At 41.7% G+C, this 21,035-nt stretch overlaps 1 protein-coding gene across 4 annotated transcripts in view; it reads right to left on the reverse strand.

Moving 5' to 3' along the window:
- The window catches only part of ADCY1 (adenylate cyclase 1), a 643,071-nt gene that overhangs the window by 294,925 nt on the left and 327,111 nt on the right, over nucleotides 1-21,035 (reverse strand). For 2 of the 4 annotated variants that reach the window (XM_068236507.1, XM_068236506.1), the window contains exon 6: nucleotides 10,223-10,252. The exons of the other annotated variants lie outside the window; for them this stretch is intronic. In XM_068236507.1, the coding sequence (XP_068092608.1) occupies nucleotides 10,223-10,252 (30 nt within the window). The remainder of the gene's footprint in view (nucleotides 1-10,222; nucleotides 10,253-21,035) is intronic. 4 annotated transcript variants of the gene reach the window in all.

Genomic DNA, 21,035 nt, shown 5'->3' on the forward strand with positions numbered 1-21,035 from the left:
CCCTGCTGTGCAAAATCAGTGCGAGGAGGAGGGGGATGGGGGGGGGGGAAGGGGATCTTTACCATAGAGCAAACAAGATAGCCACTGCCAGGAGGGGGATAGTCTTGCAAAAATAATGTCAAATAACTGACATCCATTAAGTGGACAGTGCAATACATCTATTAAGTAAGCAGAGCAAGTATTTATCTATTGACATATGTATTTTTTTTGGGGGGGGGGGGGGGGGTACTTATTATGGCTAACAGTTGCTTTTTAAAGACACTACAGTGTGCCATATTCCCTATCTGTAGTGTGTGCTTGTAAAAGTATCCCTCTTTTCTCTCCTCCTTCTAAATAGTTTTTTGAAGTACATATACTTTCTGTGTTATCAGTACAGAGCACATAGGGCTTGATTCCCAAAGTGGTGCTAACTGTTTAGCACGGGTGTTCTAAACAGTTAGCATGTGAAGTGCCGTTCGCGGACTTTTGCGCGCGCAAAAGTCAGCGATCGCGCGAATAGCGGCGCTTTGCGCTCGCAAAAGTCTGCGAATGGCACTTCACGTGCTAACTGTTTAGCACACCCGTGCTAAACAGTTAGCACCGCTTTGTGAATCAAGCCCATAGTGTATAGTGATGGTCATGTGATTTGTTTGATCAGCTGATAGATTTGCAAAGCTCTGATTCGCTGTGAGCATTCCTGCTTTAGAGAAAAATACAAACAACACACGTGCGCACAATATATCTATGGTTGCACCTGGTTCTCCCCTTTTACTAGTAAATTCAATATATCACAAGAGGTAGCACCACCCAGTATCATGATTTCAATACAATTCTAGTCCACTATTTCATAGTCATTAAATCCACTGCTGTGTAATGATCAGTCCATCAGCTGATATTTCTGTACTTCATAGTTCCTTGTTTATAACGTCAATCTTCCTTATTGTACAAGATGGAACACCCACTGTGTGAGATTCACTAACCGCAGAGACCTACTGACAGGTCAAATTACACCTTGGGACTGTTTCCGGCCGGGTCGTCCCCCACCTCCCTGGCTGTCTTGATACTCTCTATATCTCTACATCTTGATTAAAGTGTACCAGAGCTGGAATAAAGTAAACATTTTATAGATACCTGGGGCTTACTCCAGCCCCATGTGCACGGATCGCACCCACACTGCCGTCCTCAGTCTTCTCCGTCTTCTGTACCGGGTCCCATTACTTTCTCTAGTCATGGCCAGTCTGTGCAAGAGAAGTGTGCCCCAATCCTAGGATGCCGGCTTTCTGCAGCGCTAAAACAGCAGGGTGCCCCTGATGAGTCACAGCATGACAAAACATGTTAGGTGGAGCTTGGGTACGGAAGAGACACCTGCTAGTTGAGCCATGGAGCAGCCAGTTTTCTAGGATTGCAAGCGTGTGTGGCCTAGTATGCAGCGATACACATGGTCCAGGAGGTCATACAGAGACAAGCCTGCCAGCGGCCAACATAATGGAGGGAGAGTCCATACAAACAACTCTGAGCTTACAACTTACGCTGGGTATGTGAGTGCAATATGTTTTTATAGAGCAATAAATGTTATGGTTTTACACTACACAAGGCTTTTTGATTGAGGTACATGGGACGATTTCTTGCTGTGAATATATCTGTGGACTTAAAAGAGGTGTGGAGATATAGAGCGCATTAAGACAGCCAGGGATGTGGGGAGAACCAGGGAAGAGTCCCAAGGTGCCATTCAGCTCAGAACTCACTTTGCTGCACTCCTAACCATGTTACCAAGGGGGAGGGGGGGTATGGACACAGTAGGGGGGCACGTACTCGTTTAGAAGCACAACACATGAGTACAGCATCACTGTACTAATCATCCTGCTCCTTTCCAAGTAGCCCATAGGTACTCAGGGCCAGGGGCACAAGTCCTTCTGTGAACAGACTAAAACTGTTTACTAGCAGTGTCGGGGTGACTCGGGTAAAAGCCGAGGGGGTAACTTTTCAGCTTATTTTTTATGCTAATCCTTTGACTAAAGTTCATAAAACCTGTTGTGGTAAATATCATCTGCATGTACACCAAAGTCAAAGAAGAGCCTTTGTTTAATTATGGTTAGTGTAATGGTTAAGGGCTCTGCCTCTGACACAGGAGACCTGGGTTCAAATCTCGGCTCTGCCTGTTCAGTAAGCCAGCACCTATTTCAGTAAGGAGTTTCTTGGGCAAGTCTCCCTAACACTGCTACTGCCTACTGAGTGCGCTCTAGTGGCTGCCTCGCAAGCGCTTTGAGTCCGACAGGAGAAAGGCGCTATACAAATACTGCCATTATTATTATTATTATTTATGCAGATCCAGACGAAGCAGGCCTCCACTTCTGTTGTTTTTGCTGAGAAGTTGTACCAAGGAAGCGCTAGCACCATGGAGGATTGAAATGCTGGACAATCTCCAGTTACCTTTTCTTACACTGAGGAACAAGCGAGCAGAATACTGGCGATCACGGAGGATGACTCTAACTTCTTGCAAGATCCGGATATTAAATCTGTCAAACGTGAATTGGAGGCTTTACGTAAACGCCGCGTTGATTTAGATCTGCACGCCAAGACCCTCGCTGAATACTGCAGAGCCAAGAAGATCCCACGATCTGTACGCTCACCGATCAGCCCTATGCTTTTTGTCCATGATGCTGAGTTTTGCTCCATATGGGAGCGAATTTGGAATAAAGCATCTTTTGATGCAATGGTGCACACAGTAGCCCGTATCCAGCAGGAATTGCCCGTCATAGACGGAAAGATCAACAGTGCTGGAGACCAATTGAAAGCAACTATGGCTGCTGGCGAATACCAATCATATGTTGATGCTCTAAACAACAAAATGGAACAGTATAGGAAATCAGCAGTAGAGATCAAACGGTCCAAATACCATAGGGATACTTCTGACTATAAAACAGGATATGTTTATATCTGGCAGCGACCATCCCTTCCGACTGGCAATCGTAAATATTCCAGACCGCAACATCCAAAGGGAAAGAGAGGAGCTAATCCAACTGGCTCAGAACCTAATAATTCTTCTTCAAGTGATTTTTTGCCCTCGTCGAGGGAATACTCACCAACAACAAGAAGAGACGCCGCCGGAGAGGCGGCACAAGGTTCAAACGCAAACAGTCACAAAGGCTCCATGACACTACGTGCAAGGAAAGATCAGAAGGATCGAACCTAGTGGTTAATATATCTGGGCACTCTTTATCAGATATTGAGAAACGTGTTCTCAACTATGGCCTCTCGTTTAGCCCCACAAATTTGCCTAATTTTTTTCAGATAGATCAGGAACTTTTTCGTTTTTTTCGTAACATTAAACTTAAATATTTTTTTGGTACTTTTCCAGTGGAACCAAAGTCTGGACAGGATGTTGTGACCCCTAAGGAGGATCTGTTATCTCTTGCCGGCACGGGTTTGCGAAACAAAAGTAATTTTTCTCCCCCCAGTCACCCGGTGATTGACTCATATATCGAGAGAGTGAAGGAAGATATGAAGGCCATTGAATTGGACTTTTGTACTACTAGAGTCGATTATAATCTAACGAAGGAAGAGCATGCCACCCTTATCCAACTGAGTAGGAGGACTGAAATCACCATCCGCCCTGCCGATAAGGGGGGCGCGGTGGTGATTTTAGATAGTCAATATTATGTTCAGGAGATTCTGGAACAATTGGCACTGGTTGATGTATAGTCTAAGGTCGATGTTGATCCACTCAGAAGAATACAGTTACGTATCAAGGAGGTGTTAGATCAGGCAAAAGCTGATGAAATTATTGATGATGCCCTTGTACAATTTTTTTACAACAAGAGGCTCCCTGTACTCCATCTTTTTATACATTACCTAAGATCCACAAGGACCCACGCCGGCCACCTGGGCGACCTATTGTGGCCGGCGTGGGTTCGATATTTGTGCCATTGGCACAATATGTGGATCGAATTCTGCAACCTCTGGTGACCTCTCTGGAGTCCTACATTCGGGACACAGGGATGTTTCTAGACAAATTACGATCTTTTGGTCTTGTTGAGGAGGGTACCCTTTTAGTAACCTTGGACGTCGAGAGCCTCTACACCTCCATCCCACATGATGGGGGTGTGGAGGCGATCGAATGGTACCTCATGCAGTATTCCGACATGTCCTGTACACAGAGGAAATTTGTCATTGATTTATTGAATATCATCTTGCGATGTAATTATTTTTCTTTTCAGGGTTCCTACTATATGCAATTGAGAGGTACAGCGATGGGGTCGAATGTGGCCCCGTCCTATGCTGGACTTTTTATGGGGCAGTACGAAGAAAGTTTTGTTTATACCCACCCCCTTTTTCATCAACATGCCAAATGTTGGTTCCGTTATATTGATGATATTTTTTGTTTGTGGGCGGGGCCACATTCGACCCTGACAGAATTTGTATCCTCTTTGGCTGCTAGTTGTCCGGCAATTAGATTGACTGTAAATGGCAGTTTAGATGAGGCAATATTTCTGGACACAAGGGTGATTATGCAGTCGGGTAGACTGACTACCACCCTTTATACTAAACCTACTGATAGAAATTCCCTTCTTCACTATCAAAGTTTCCACCCACCCTCGGTAAAGAATGCTATCCCTCAGGGACAAATTACACGAGTAGAGAGAATAGTATCTGATCAAGATTCTTTAGAAACCCATAAAGAGCTAATTAAAACCAAATTTAGAGCAAGAGGTTACCCAGAACATACTCTGTCCCCTAACTCATGTCGTTCTAAAAAAACTCAGAAACAATTTCGTATGCCCTTTGAGTCAACTTATTCAGCCTGTAGTCAACAAATGGGCAGTATTGTTAGAAAACATTGGCACCTTTTGCAAGGAGCCTTCCCCCGGATACCGGAGTTCCACTATCCTCCTTTGCTTTCGTTCAAAAAGGCCCCCACCATCCGTGATAAAGTATTTAGACAACGTAGCTGTAATTCATTGAGTTCTTCCATGATTGTTAATTCATTATCCACTGGTTCAAGAATTGGTACTTTTCCCTGTTTAAGCTGCCATTTGTGCAGCCACATAGCAAAAGGTGGTACATTCACTCATCCATGCAAGGGCACACAATATACTGTTAGAGGTCGCTATTCTTGCGACTCCACTTATGTAGTTTATCTAGTTAAATGTCCGTGCGGCCTTGGATATGTCGGAATGACCACACAACCCTTACGAGACAGAATGGCATCGCATAAATCAGCAATCCGGAATCATGATACGACACAGGCTGTGTCGTCTCATTTTTCAACAGCTCAACATGGTGTGGCACAGATGAAGGTGCAGGTTATAGATAGTGTACCTTATGATTGGCGGGGTAGATTGAATAGAAAGGCTGAATTGGCACGTAGGGAAGCATCACTAAATGAAACATCACGAGGAGTTTGCTGATCACAAAATTTGTATTCAATAAGCACGCACAATGCATTGCTATACCCTCAAACCTCCCGTGAAATTGCACATACCCCAATTGTTGAACACCCCCCTTTACCCCAAACCCCAGTCAGGAATGTTGTTTGCCTGCAGGACTTATTTGCGTATACCAGCGCTGGTTTTTAGATCTCCTTTGGCCATATTTTAATTGCATAGGATGAAAGTGAACCGTTTTCTAAACGAATAGTCCTGCAGTGAAATTCCCATCTGGATTGGCAGTGTGAGGGGGTTAAATAGTCCCTTTAAAACAATTCCAGTACCTTAAAAACTTGCTGATGCAGGGATGAAGCCACCATTTGCCCGCGGACTTTACCCAAAGGCTTTTTATCTTACCGCTCTTGGGTCTTCAGGGAGCGAGGACTGAGCGCACGGGCGTCCCCGCCTGCTCCTTTCCGCCCTACCAGCTCCCTCATCACCAACCGTCTTTCTTCCTGCGGACTGATGTATGGAGATTTTGCCGCGGACTTTCGTCTGTTCAACGCGGGTCTGCTGTGACCTTTCCCCTGCTGAGGCAAGTAAGGTAGCCGGCTGTGCCCAAAACTTCTGCCGACGCGTTTCACTCGCTCCTTGCGAGTTTTTTCAAGGCATTAGGCATCAAATGGTGGCTTCATCCCTGCATCAGCAAGTTTTTAAGGTACTGGAATTGTTTTAAAGGGACTATTTAACCCCCTCACACTGCCAATCCAGATGGGAATTTCACTGCAGGACTATTCGTTTAGAAAACGGTTCACTTTCATCCTATGCAATTAAAATATGGCCAAAGGAGATCTAAAAACCAGCGCTGGTATACGCAAATAAGTCCTGCAGGCAAACAACATTCCTGACTGGGGTTTGGGGTAAAGGGGGGTGTTCAACAATTGGGGTATGTGCAATTTCACGGGAGGTTTGAGGGTATAGCAATGCATTGTGCGTGCTTATTGAATACAAATTTTGTGATCAGCAAACTCCTCGTGATGTTTCATTTAGTGAAGTTTTGAACTGTGCTATGCATAGAAGGTGCTAGAAGTAGTAAACGTAGGGAAGCATGGTGGATTCGAAAACTTAATGTTATGGGGTTGGGTGGGCTAAATCGAGAATATGATCTCAGTTTCTGTATATGAGTTATCCTTTGTGATTGTCTTTCTCTGCTTACTGTTTCTCCTACTGGTTGGCCTGTGTGATAATCTTGGGACGGCTGTGTTCCTCTCATTTTTTCTAGTGTTGTTTCTAATTTTTTCTTTTCTCTTTTTTCTTTTTTAGGAAAACTCCCATGTGTCTTGCTGAACGCATAGCGATGTGTGGTATCTTGCCTTTTTGTAAGTATAGGCGGTTGTTGTTTGCTCTGGGGACACCCTTTTGTCGTCATTGCATATTGTCACACTTGGTTGTGGTGACCGTTTCATGTTTGTGATGACGTTTTTGGTGGTCCCCAGGCACTTTTGTATACCGCTGCTATATCTTTAAATTTCACTTACTATCTTCTTTGCGGCTATATTGACGCATGTTAGTGAAATTTTCAGCGTTAAACGCGTACGGTTTTTACGCGTCAGACGCGTACAATTTTACGCATGCGGACCTTCTTATACGTACGTATGATTTTGCCGTCTGGATGATTTTCCGCGTATAATGCGTACGTTTTTCCGCATGCGGACGGTTGTATACGCATGCGCTAGGCGTTGGCAAGTCTGGGAGGTGTGTTTTTGGTGATGTCATTCTTTTCAGTTCCCCATCAGGTCCACAGCCCTCCTGAGTGCTCTCATTGGCCAGCCAGATTTTAAATTGATTGGTTAATTACTTGTATAGTTCCTATTTAAGGAGGAGTTGTTCCTCTACTTGTTTGTATGGCTTCTGGCTTTGAAAAAGAGCTACTGAGCTTGAAACAGCGGGCTGTCAGCCGCTAAAGCCATTTTTTACTGATGACTTGTCATTTTTTATGACTTTTTCAATAAAGAGCTAATTATTTACTGAAGGTGGTGCCTGCTTCGTCTGGATCTGCATCTTTGGATCATTGGTACAGTGGTCTTAAAGCTACGGCACACCCCATATCCTTTTGCATGGGTGCTCCTCCACTTCTGTTGTTTTTGCTTATTATTATTTATGAGCAGCAGCTGATTTGTATGGAATATAGACTTGCAAATCATCACAACCAGTTGGCTAATTGTCCTGCACTTCTGTTATCATTGTATATTTGTTACGCATACCACTTTGCATAGTGCACTGCCTTCTGAACTGAATTTATAAGGCACACACGTGTTACTGTACATGTGAGGTTTTTTTTATACCTTGGATATAGTAACTGAAATCTACTATGTGTAATTTTAAAGTGGCCATTCATGGCCCAATCTAAATTAACAACTTATCTAAAAAATCTAGCAAATCAATTGAACCTGTACATATCAGTAAGTCAACATAGCAATTACCACTTAAACCTATTTGATTGTTCTAAATAAATGTTTCACCAGTTAGTTTTGACATGAAGAGATAAACTGAATTGATTGATTTGAGTCGAGATTGCCAGTTTGCTTCATTCTGTCTGTGTCAATTTGTCTAAATTACTAGATTTTTCCAACTAAATTAATACATGGGGTAGAGGTGGGCATGAGGGTAAATTTTATTTTGCATATCTAACAAGCAATGATGCAGGAGAAAAGAGCCCTGCCCACTTCAACTGTACACTACCTTGTATGGTCAACATGTAATTCCATGGACTTACAATACCTAATGTCTACATTTTGTGGACATCAATTTACAGATAAGGTAATTAAAGTTGATAGTTTTTGAATTTAAGTAAATTACAGGATAACTGTATCCAGATGATACATAATATACTAGAGAAATAAGTCGATATTTAAACCTGTATGTAAAAGAATATTTCTAAAACATTATACTATAGCAACAAAAATAGTACAATGATGTTTACAGACAGAAATATGAGAGACAATACTAACTGACAACGAAGAAGGTACTCACGCAACACATACACACATTTGTATGGTTTACACCCAGGATGCAAGGAATATTTTTGTTCTATCTATATTTTTTTATCTTCCTATCTAATTATTTATCTGTTTATTTTTCCTCATTGGAAAACTAACTTATGCTAGGTACACACCATACAATTTTGTGTTAGATAGATGGTTCGATAGATAATTTCGACATGTCCGATCTTATTTTCGATAATTTTTCTGATCGATTTCTCATAGAAGAGAATGGAAATAGATAATAAAAGATAACAGATTCGAATAGGAAATCGATCGGATGGTAAATCGGACGAAAAACGCATCTTGTGTACCCAGCATTAGCCAGGTTGGTTGCACTTCAGTGCTCCTGCTCTGTTATTAGTGCACTGTTATCTAGTAACTGTAAATGTTAAAGCTTACACAGACAACAGGGATAGGCTGCATGTGGTTTCCCGTCCATAGCTAAGTAGGACAATTTGTGTGGTTTGTATTTGTCAGAATGCAACAAGATCAGCTTACTCCATGAGGCAACAGCAGAGATGGGACAAAATACACGTAATATGCCATATCATAACCAGGGGTAATTACCTTCTCCCCCAGAACTGTAATTTAAGAGTTCTGAAGCTGCCTTCCTGTCTATACACATAACATGCTTGATTCAACTAAAAATGGTCAGATTTGGACATTGCCATCTCAGACCTGTGGGGAACCTCTAAAGTGTGAAATAATAATTTCAGAAAGAAATAGAAAATCTCCCTTGAGGATGTTTTACAGCTGATTCTGTACTCCCTCCATCTCTACTACTTTTCTCGGTGGATGTGAAAGAACAGACTTCTAATGTCCCTAGCAGATGATATAGAAAAACATACCTTACTACTTAATAACTTTACATCATCATCATTTATACATCCAATATCACCCCAAACCCCTCCTCATGTTAGTATTGATCTATGCTGCTCTGTTTAAAGGAACTTCCCAAATTAAGCACTGTACTTTGGGGGAGTACAGAAGTTTGTCACTGGTGCAGAAACTGAAGGAAATCTCTTCAGCACAGGAACAGGTAGAAATGCAAGCAAATACAATACAGTTTTCAAGTATGCTTTAAAAAAAAAAAAGTATTACTGCTCTCCTGTTCTGTTTCATAGTTGTCAATCAAACAGTAAGACATAAGATACAGCCAGTAGGGGGGCATAACGAACATGTTTTGGCTGAAATTGGGCAATAGGACGAACAGCTTTGTAAGCTTAAAGGAGCAGCAATAAAAAAATTAAACCAGTTTTAATTTTTTTTTTAATTTTAGAGACTAAAAAAGTGAAAGTTCCTTCCACATACCAGCTCTGTCTCTTTGACTAGCACTGTAACTATTGGCATACAAGTATAACTTTCCTTTCTAATGGGTTTTTACATTTTGGAAAAAGAAAAAAAATATTGTGCACCTTACACCTCAGCTGAATACCATACAAACTGTAATGTTGAACTGTATCTCCATAACATAAACCTTTAAAGGAGATAACATATCAAACGACTACTTTCACTAATGTATTCCTGAAACTGAATTTGTATTTTTTTCCATTCACTGTATTTCAATTTGGAAAGACTGTGAATCAGAGATGGTGTTTATATAGGCCAAATATGGTCTCATCATATTGTGGTACAGCAGTTATACTTTTGGCAGTGTATGGAAAAAACATTCTTTTACATAAATTTACATGCATAGTCTATAACTAAAATGCTAAAAAACTATATGACATTAAACAGCTACAAGGAATTTACTATGTGTCACAAATGAAGCAGGACTAGCACACACTATTACAAAACATTAAATTTAATGAAACAATGGATTTAGGTACTGACACATTCAGGTCCAGAACGCGAGGCTTGAATCTGGATCAGGACACAAGTAGACATAAAAAAAGCAAATTAGTATGTGCATACATGAGCCACAGTAAAAATGAGATCAGAGATGGACAAACAAATTCTGTGTTACAAAAGAAAAAAATAATGACACAGGATTAAAATCATATCAAAAGACTGGGCCAGCCAAAGGCCATAACAGGGAGTCATTCTAAATATAATGTGTATATATATATATATATATATATATATATATATATATATATATATATATATATATATATATACAGGATCTTCTCAAAAAATTAGCATATTGTGATAAAGTTCATTATTTTCTGTAATGTACTGATAAACATTAGACTTTCATATATTTTAGATTCAAATACACACAATTGAAGTAGTTCAAGCCTTTTATTGCTTTAATATTGATGATTTTGGCATACAGCTCATGAAAACCCAAATTTCCTATCTCAAAAAATTAGCATATTTCATCCGACCAATAAAAGAAACGTGTTTTTAAAACAAAAAAAGTCAACCTTCTGGTTCAAAAGTGGGTTCATGCTTCCATCTGCTGAAAAGCTTTATGGAGATGAAGATTTCATTTTTCAGCACGGCCTGGCACCTGCTCACAGTGCCAAAACCACTGGTAAATGGTTTACTGACCATGGTATTACTGTGCTTAATTGGCCTGCCAACTCTCCTGACCTGAACCCCATAGAGAATCTGTGGGATATTGTGAAGAGAAAGTTGAGAGATGCAAGACCCAACACTCTGGATGAGCTTAAGGCCGCTATCTAAGCATCCTGGGCCTCCATAACACCTGAGCAGTGCCACAGGCTGATTGCCTCCATGCCACACCGCATTGAAGCAGTCATTTCTGCAAAAGGATTCCCGACCAAGTATTGAGTGCATAACTGAACATAATAAAAGGCTTGAACTACCTCAGTTGTGTGTATTTGAATCTAAAATATATGAAAGTCTAATGTTTATCAGTACATTACAGAAAATAATGAACTTTATCACAATATGCTAATTTTTTGAGAAGATCCTGTATATATATATATATATATATATATATATATATATATATATATTTTAAGTTCTCTCAATGTATAGTTTTTAATCTAGCTATTAATGCCGCTGATTATTTCCTCCAGATTTATAGAATAGCTTTAAGCACTTAGGTCATATACAGTATGTTCTGACTTCTGAATCTGAAGTGTGCACTGCCCTGTTTTATTCAACTAGTATAACACATACATAGATTACTAATTATTTTCCTATCTATTTCAAATAAAATATGTAGGGGTATGAAAAAAATATCCATTCTCATTTTACTTCATTACAATTTATAACAAAAATAAATATTACTTGTAATCACATTCAGCATAAAGGTGTAACACACAAAAGCAACTGTTAGAATCATATATTTTTCCACCACTTGAATTTTATAGACACATTTTAAACAATACTGCATGTTCTTATCAGAGTGTAAATCATATAAAACAGCATAATTGGAAATATTTGGCAAAAATCCACCCTGGGACAAATGCATGTTATAAAAATACTCGTATGTATGAACATTCCATTTTAGAAGCAAATGTTACAAGGAATGATTTACTACAGTTGGAGAGCAGATGAGAATACGGAACAACATAAATGATACATGCTAAATGGCTTTGTTTAAATTTAGTACTATTAGGTAGGAAAAGCTTGCAACCATCACCTGGGTCTTATCACATTAGTAAATTAGGTGCCATGTGATTGCAGTCATATGTATGCACCTGCAGTGAGAATTTTTAAATAAAATCAAGGCCGCCCTCAATAAAGAAGAGTATTTTTTGCTTGGGTGCATGCATGCAACGTCTATCGCATAACGTCTAGATTTAAGTTCACACAGCTGGCTACAAGGCAGTACATTCACTGACTGTCAAAGAAAAAGGTGACAGTGGTACAGTGCTTAACACAATGCTGTACAAATTAAGCCCAGTTTGGGTGGGGGACAATCAGTTGCAAGATTAGCCATGTTGCTGTAGCTGATAACTACCTAGTTCTAGCCAATCATCAGAAATGTATATGCTGAAAACCTTAATTCCCAAACCTTTCAGAAATTATTTGCTATATTCTGATATGACACAAGCAACAGTTACAACTCAAGGAAGAGTTGCAAACTTATTAAACAAAATAGCAGATACTTTTAAAAAACATGGATCAAGTATGTTGGACCCTTTATATTCTTCAGAAGCTTGCATTTTTTCCCCTGCGTGCCAGCTTTATTTACTAAGGTAGTTTGTAAAGCACTTCTTCCAATGTAACCCAAAGACACCAAAAGGATGCCTTATCAAGAGACACAAAAGCTTTCTCTGTGTTTATGGAAGGATTCAGTACCCACTGTGGAACTTCTAATTGAGCTAAGTAATACACAGATATTTATTATTATTGTTGATTTATATAGCGCCAGCATCTACAATTACTAATTGTTAAAGCAATCTTAACTATTACCAGGGAAAGGGCTTTGGGTAAAATGGAAAAAGGTGAAGGTTTTGAATAGACTACTTAAATGTAAACAAGTGCATACTGGGCAATTTGAAAACAGTTAGACACTGTTAGCTTTCATATTTCTTTATAGGTGAAAAAGTAACACTGCAATCTATTTGCACTATTTCTCATTTTAAGGGTTTATGAAAAGAAAGCTCTAGACATTCAGTAAATCTATTAGAATATTTAAAAATAAGTATTGTCAGGCAATGAAATCTTTGCTGCATTAATTTATGAACAATGTATAACAATTAAATATGTTAGAAATCTGAATTACTATTATATAAAATAAAAAAATAAACTAATACCATATAAACTACTAGAGAGCAGAGAGCCACATACTGTTTTTTTCTTTCATGTAATGCCAGGAGCTAAATAAATAAAAAGAGTATTATTTAGCCTCTTCTAATACTTCTATGCAGCTGGCTGCAACTTAAAATAAACACACACACACACACACACACACACACACACACACACACACACACACACACACACACACACACACACACACACACACACACACACACACAATTTCTAACTCTTCTCTTCAACAGAGCTTAATACAGAGGCTTAATACAAGGGCCTACTTATGCCACGGTCAGGGGTTACTGTTACTTCAGCATCTCACTGTCCCCATGACTCATTTCAGCTTCTTTATATTTCCCCCACAAACTTTTACATTTTATAAACATTACATTTTTTTCTCCCATAGCTGGTTTGAAGTAAAGTAAGTACAGTATGTGTGTGTTTGTGTGAGTGTGTGTGTGTATTGCAAGGGCTAACAATTCTTGGGATGATACCATTGCTTAAAATAAATATGTCACAAGCCCATCTGTCTTAGAAGGCTCAAATTTAAATTTCATGCTTTCATACTCCCACACATACATTAGCTAAAAAAAGGTGATGGCATAATGAAGCTTAGTCTCAGCATTCAGAACTACTACCATGCAACTTCTAAGTCTATACAGCTTTAACCATCCACAGCTTCTTTAAAGAGACTCTGTAACAAAATTTTCAAACTTATTTCTTCTATCCTATAAGTTTCTATACCTGGTCTAATATGGTCTGGATTACTGCAGCATTTTCTAGTTGTACTGTCTCTGTAATATATCTAATCTTCTTTTTTTTGTCAAGCTTTGTCGACCCAGGGAGGAAGGGGCTGTCTTTTTTGTAATGGAGACAAGTTATGCACCCCCTCCAGGCTCTGATTGCTTTGTTTATTCTTCACAGACAGCATCCCTGCTCTCAGTTTCAGTTTGTCTGTGATGCAGTTTTTGAGGCTGAGGGGGGAGGGAGCTGCCTGTCACATGCTGAGAAACTGTGACTAATCCCAGGCTGGAGTGCAGAAACTTGTAGTATATGTATATATCTATATATTTACACACACATCACACACACTTGGTTAGCAGCCATGTTTTTCATTTGTAAACACTGCCTAAAAGTGGCAATTAATTAAAAGCCAGGATTGCAGTGGGGATCGGCGGAAATGACAAATAGGGACCCAGGAGATCACAGTGACTCGATTGGTATGGGGTTTTTTTTGTACAAATCGGACAGTACAGATCCTCCTTTTCTTTGTCTCTTCTTTTCTTTGTCAAGCTTTGTCGACCCAGGGAAACATACATACACACATATTAGTGTATGTGTGTGTGTATATATCTATATATCTATATATGTACACACACATCACTTCCTGGTTAGCAGCCATGTTTTTTTGTTTGTAAACACTGCCTAAAACTGGCGGTTTGCAAGATTCACCTGTTCGCGAACATTTGCGGAAGTTTACGTTCGCGAACCCAAAATTTGATGTTCGCGACATCTCTCCTAAAGGGTGCAGTGTAGGAAATGAGAAGGATGACTGTAGGAAAGAGAGGTAGAGAGAATTCACTAAACACCTCAATGGAGCTGTGTGACTTTCAAGACTCCAGGCACCATGTGCTGTTAATTTGAGGAGAGTAACTTCTATGTTATCCATATGGGTAATATTATAGTTTTCAGATGCTGATAATCTGGATGACATGTGTAGAGATGGCCTGAACGGTTCCCGGCGAACTTCCGTGGTTCACGATCGCGGCGAACCACAAACTTTTCCGGAAGTTCGGTTCGCCCCCATACTGCACCATTAGGGTCAACTTTGACCCTCTACATCACAGTCAGCAGGCACATTGTAGCCAATCAGGCTTCATTAGCTCCTGGAGCCACTCCCCCCCTTATAAAAGGCAGGCCCCGCCGGCCATTATACTTACTCGTGTGCCTGCAGTAAATAGAGAAGGGACAGCTGCTGCAGTGCAGACTCTCTCATAGGGAATGATTAGTTAGGCTCTTGTAGGCTTCTTAGCTTGCTCCTTGCTGATTCTTATTGCTAAAATAGCACCCCACAACAGCTCTTTTGAGAGCTAATCTTGTTCTTGTGATCTATTTTTTTTTCTGTGTGTCCCACTGACACTTGTATTGCATAGACAGCCTTGATAATCCATACTGTGTGTGTGCCACTGCCAGGCCCAGCACATTCAGGGACTACCTGTGTGCGTGACAGGTGCACATTGTAATACCCAATACTGCATATACCTACTACCTGTTGTTCACAGTGCACCCACCTACCTACGTGAGTGCATGCAGTGTGATATACCACTCCGTGCATACCTGTTAACTGCACCTGTGTGACTGACTGCACATTGTATTAGTCAAGTCAGTGCATACCTTTCACTTCATCCCCCCCAAAATAGACAAAACAAAAGGCAGAGGCAGGCCACCTGGCAGGTCTGTTCGAGGTCGCGCTGTTGTGAGTACGCCATCTGTACTCTCTGCCACCAAAAATTGAGCCGTGGAAAGACCAAGACCCGCGTAGGGACAACTACCTTACAAAGGCACATGATTACAAAGCACAAACTGCAATGGGATGACCACCTGAGGGAAAGCAGCACACAAAAGCAAATCCACACACCACAGTGGAAGATATGCAATTATTTCTCAAAAAAGGCGATACCCAAGCTGTACCATGATGTTGAAAGGCAAGTGGTGTCATCTCTGGCACAAATCGTTGGGTCAAGGGACCATCTGAACACGTGGTCTGCAAAGCATGGTCAGGCCTGCCCGAAGACTAAGTCATTCCCCACACAGCATCTCTGAAGCAGGCTGCTTGACTGCCTTCTCCGCCACCACCCACAGGGTCCAGGACTCCAGGCGGATTCCTGAATTTTTAAGGCCGGCTATACTAATTTTTCTGGTGCATGTACATGCCTGCCTAATTTTTCTGGCTGCACTGCGGCTGCAACAACAAAACAAAAGGCATGTACATGTGCCAATTCCCCTTAGTGATCATTACCTTGCCGCGGTGAAGGGGCTTGCGTATCACAATGAAGCAATGACTGCCGGCTATATAAGTGTCTCAGGGCGGGGGCACACCCAATATAGTAAGGTTGTTGCTTCATTGTGGACAGACCAAATTCGATCAGCTGGACAATCACCTCAGCCTGGTGACCATATGGTGCGCACCAGTCCAGCACCGCCGTCACAACACAAACAGCTGTTTGCGGTGCGTTACACAGTGAGTTTGGTGTGTCAGTGTGAAGCAGTACTCTAATTACACTCCCTGATTGATGTATACACATGCAAGATGTTTTAAAACACTTTAGGCCTGCAATTTAACATTCAATGTGATTTCTGCCCTTAAACCGCTGCTTTGCGTCAAATCCAGATTTCCCCCTCAGGACTTTTGGCGTCTATCCCACTCATCCATGCAAAAACTCAGATGTTAGACCCCTTGAAACATCTTTTCCATCACTTTTGTGGCCAGCATAAATTTTTCTAGTTTTCCAAGTTCGCCTCCCCATTGAAGGCTATTGCGGTTTGCGGAAGTTCGCGTGAACCAATCTTTTTGCGGAAGTTCGCGAACCCGGTTCGCGAACCGAAAATCGGAGGTTCGAGCCATCTCTAGACATGTGCATATTTGCAAGCTTGAATGGGAATACAGAATATAAAAAGCAGGAATGACTACATACTAGCCATCCTCCTGGACACAAAGTATAATCATAAGAAGCTGGACTTTTTTCTAGCATCACTATGTGAGGCCAAGATGGGACAAATGAAGAACTATTTTTCCATACGCTAGGATAACTCTATTCCTGAAGAAGGTGAGAACATTCCATCTTCTGAGTCCATGCCAGGTAATTCCATTATGTACTTTCAGCATGCAGGAAATTGACATAGGGCGGCCAGAGCGTCACGCTGATCTGTTCCATCCACTGCACCAGTGCGGGGTCAAGTGCATGAGTGATATTGGTTGGATTGAAAGGGTGGTGGGCTAAGAGTAAAGTGGTGTGGGGGAGTAACCAGGACCACAGTGACACTTAATGACTGGTCACTGCCACAGAACCCTCAGCCAGAGACTGGAAAGAAAAAAAAAGGGAAAGAAAAGTTTATAAAAGAAACTAGTTGACCTAAGCCCGTTTAAAAACGGGCCCTAGGTCTGTGTTTCTCAGCGCGCGCACATGCCACCCGCCGCCGCGTGCACCGCACCCACCACACACCTGGCTGCCCGCTGACCCGCCGCACACCCGGCTGCCCGCTGAACCAAAGCACACCAGGCCACCCGCTGGCCCGCCGCACACCCTGCCACCCGCTCACACGCCACCCACTCGGCTGCCCTCTCACACGCCGCCCGCTTGGCTCCCTGGTCCCATCCTCCTGTCTCTGTGAGGCTGGGTCCATGCTGCGCACAGCAGTTCAGCACGGACAACGCTACACAAAGACAGAAAACGCAGGGACACCGGGAGATTATTATAGAGGATAGCTTACTTAGACAAAAGGCATAAAGTTTTAAAGGCATAAGTTGGTCCATCATATCCTAGTTTTCTACAATATTTTAGTATTAAACAAACTTCTTAAAATTGTTCATTCATGCAGTTTTATAGCCAAGGATAAATAAGGATTATTACGCAATTGCGCAATAAATTTGACAATAAATATGGGAAAATGTTCGTACAATTGCACAATAAATGTAACAATAAATATGGGAAATCATTCTTGATACAGTCCTCATCATATCCTCATAGAATTAACGGCCCATATGTAATTAACTTTTTCTCCTGAGTTTTCTCCTAAGAAATAATTTTTCATCTTCTGTTTAAAATAACTTTTTAGCACTTTGCAATAAAAAAGGTACCAAAGAGTAGATGAAAAATCATTAACAATCATTAGGTACTAAACACATATGTTGTAACACACATAGTCCAAACATTCACATAGAAAGTATGTGTATGTTTTCCGCATTGACAGTGTGAACCCTGCCTAAGTTAAAAAAAGCACCTTCACAAGCCAGAATAATCCAGTGGTAGAGTCTAAATGTTTAGCATCAACCATCATTTCTTATTACACAGTATTTTTATTCCTCCATGGAAGATACATGTTTGTGACAATGTATGTTTGTTGCTTTTTCCAATTGCGTTCCTACCTAATGGCAATGTTGCCTGAACTTTCTACATATTGAAGCAAAAAAGGCATTTGCCTTCATAGATTATTCTAGCTAAGAAAGAAAGAAAGAAAGAAAGAAAGAAAGAAAGAAAGAAAGAAAGAAAGAAAGAAAGAAAGAAAGAAAGAAAGAAAGAAAGAGAGAAAGAAAGAGAAAAAGAAAGAACGAGAAAGAAAAAGAAAGAAAGAGAAAAAGAAAGAAAGAGGAAAAGAAAGAAAGAAAGACCATTGGGTATTTTGTCTGTCTCAGTCAAAGCCTTCTCTCATATATGGCTAATAGGGATGGATAGGGAGATGCTAATAATTCCAAGTTGATGTAAATTTGTGCAGCTTGAAAATAGTCCATTAAATCCCCAATGAAGGCTCCTGCATTTGATTGGACCACTTCCAAGCTGCATATACTGTATTTGCATACAATTGTCGTAACATTTGCATCAACTCTGAGCTATTAGCATCTTATTAATGCCTGGAAGAGTTCTCTGGAGCTGCCCCTAAACTCTGTGATTGTGATCCTCTTACTAAGATTGAATGTCAAGGAGCCATGCTGAGATGGCTTTCAGAACTCAAGCTCATCACTGCCTATACTAAGAGCAATACTAAGAGTAATTAGTAGGGATGGCCAATGAGATACAGATAATGCTTGAAGATACAAATTGTATGGTAACTTTATACAGATTTATACACTTGAAAATGGACTTATTAAATGAAGAAGCTGTTATGGGTGCAAACCAAATAGGTAGCAAGTTTTAATACATTTAGTTCAGGTTTGCTGGATCACATCAACCCTACACTGCTCTCCAGTATAGCTGCCCCCACAGTATAGGTAGCTAGGCATAGGTGCCCCCACAGTATAGATAGCCAGGTATAGGTGCCCCCAGTAAAGGTAGCCAGCTATAGGTGCACCAGTATAGGTAGCTAAGTGTAGGTGCCCCAGTATAGGTAGCCAGGTATAGGTGCTACCATTATAGGTATCCAGGTATAGTTGCCCCAGTATAAGTATCCAGGTATAGGTGCCCCCACAGTATAGATAGCAAGGTATAGGTGCCCCCCACAGTATAGGTAGCCAGATATAGGAGCCCTCAGTAAAGGTAGCAAGTATATGTGTCCCCAGTATCGGTTAGCAAGGTATAGGTGCTTCCAATAAAGGTAGTCAGCTATAGATATCGTGCCCCCTGAACCCCCCCTCTGCAGAAATCCCCATGCCATTACTCACCAAGCCTCTTACCTGCGCTGATCACAGAAGCACTGACCACAGCTGCTCCTGCTACTCACAGCTCTGGTCTTCTCTCTGCGGAGTCAGCGTTATAATGTTGATCGGTGTCATGACGTCATCAACATCATGATGTCAGACACTCCGTGCAGTAAAAGGAGATGTTTGCGGCAGCGGCAAAAGCTTTGATCTGGGCTGCTGCGATCAGCACGGGTAAGAGGCTTTGTGAGTAATGGTGCAGGGATCGCTAAAGAGAATTCTTGCGTATCTATAGCTGACTACCTTTATTGGAAGCACCTGCAACTTGCTAATAAATTTGGGGACAAAATATGCACTAGAAAACCTCCTGTGTCGGGCATACCACTTTTAACAAAATGTTCTTGCCCGACACAGTGTCGGGGCATCCTGCCCAGGAGATTAATCAACAGTTAGCACAGACATATGCATGCAGTGGGGGTGACAACCTTACTGCATGTATGTTTGTGCTAAATGTTGATTAAAGGTAACCTCAGCATGAACAGTGCCTCCTCTCTCTCCTTCACATTGTAACACGAGCTCTGCTTTTCTGAGAGCGCACTCTTGTGGTTACAAATCCGGTTACGGTCCAGCGCTATTCCCCAGCTGCATCTGATGCCAGTGCTTTTTGATCTCTCCCTTCAACCTTTTTCCCCTTCCACACAAGATACAATGAACGAGGGCAGTAGTATAACAATAGGGGCTGCAAGGGATGCAGCCGAGAGGAACAGGGCTGTTTTTGGAGGCAGGAGGGATCACAGTGCATTAGGGGAGAGCAATGGCTACCAACAATGGCGAGGAGGGGGACCATTCCCCCCCCCATCTTGGTGCTCCCCCTCCAGCATTAATTGGCAGCAGCAGCAGTGAGCAGGAACCTCTTCCATGCGTTCCATGCGCCGGAGGTTTCTTTCTGGAACTGTCTGATGCTACTTACTGTTTATCAGGTGGCGCTTACAGAGATCGGACTTGGTGGCGCATGGAAGAGGTATGTCCGCATTCCATGCCCGCTGCTGCCAGTTAATGCTGGAGGGGGTAAGCGCTGAAGGGAGAGCCCGAGGTGAGGGAGGGGGAAGTGGCTATACTGGGGGCACCCATGCCTGGCTATACTGTGGGCACCTATACCTGGCTATACTGTTGGCACCCATGCCTGGCTATACTGTGGGCTCCTATATCTAGCTATACTGAGGGCATCTATACCAAGCTATAATGAGGGTACCTATACCTGGCTATGCTGAAAGCACCTATACCTAGCTATGCTGGGGGCACCTATACCTGGTTATACAGAGGGCACCTACACCTAGCTATATTGAAGGCACCTATACCTGGCTATACTGGTTGCAGCTATTTTCAGGGCACCTATACCTAGCTATACTGGGGGCACCTATACCTAGCTATACTGGGAGCAACAATACCTGGCTATACTGGGGGCACCTATACCAAGGGCACCTATATCTGGCTATACTGGGGACGGGCACCTATACCTGGCTATACTGGGGGCACCTATACCTGGCTATCTGTACTGGGAGAGCCTGGCGGTGAGGTCCATGCGCTGAAACCATCTGCTTCGGCACTTATACC

The sequence above is a fragment of the Hyperolius riggenbachi genome, chromosome 5, assembly GCF_040937935.1.
Source record: "Hyperolius riggenbachi isolate aHypRig1 chromosome 5, aHypRig1.pri, whole genome shotgun sequence".
In the NCBI taxonomy this organism is placed as follows: domain Eukaryota; kingdom Metazoa; phylum Chordata; class Amphibia; order Anura; family Hyperoliidae; genus Hyperolius; species Hyperolius riggenbachi.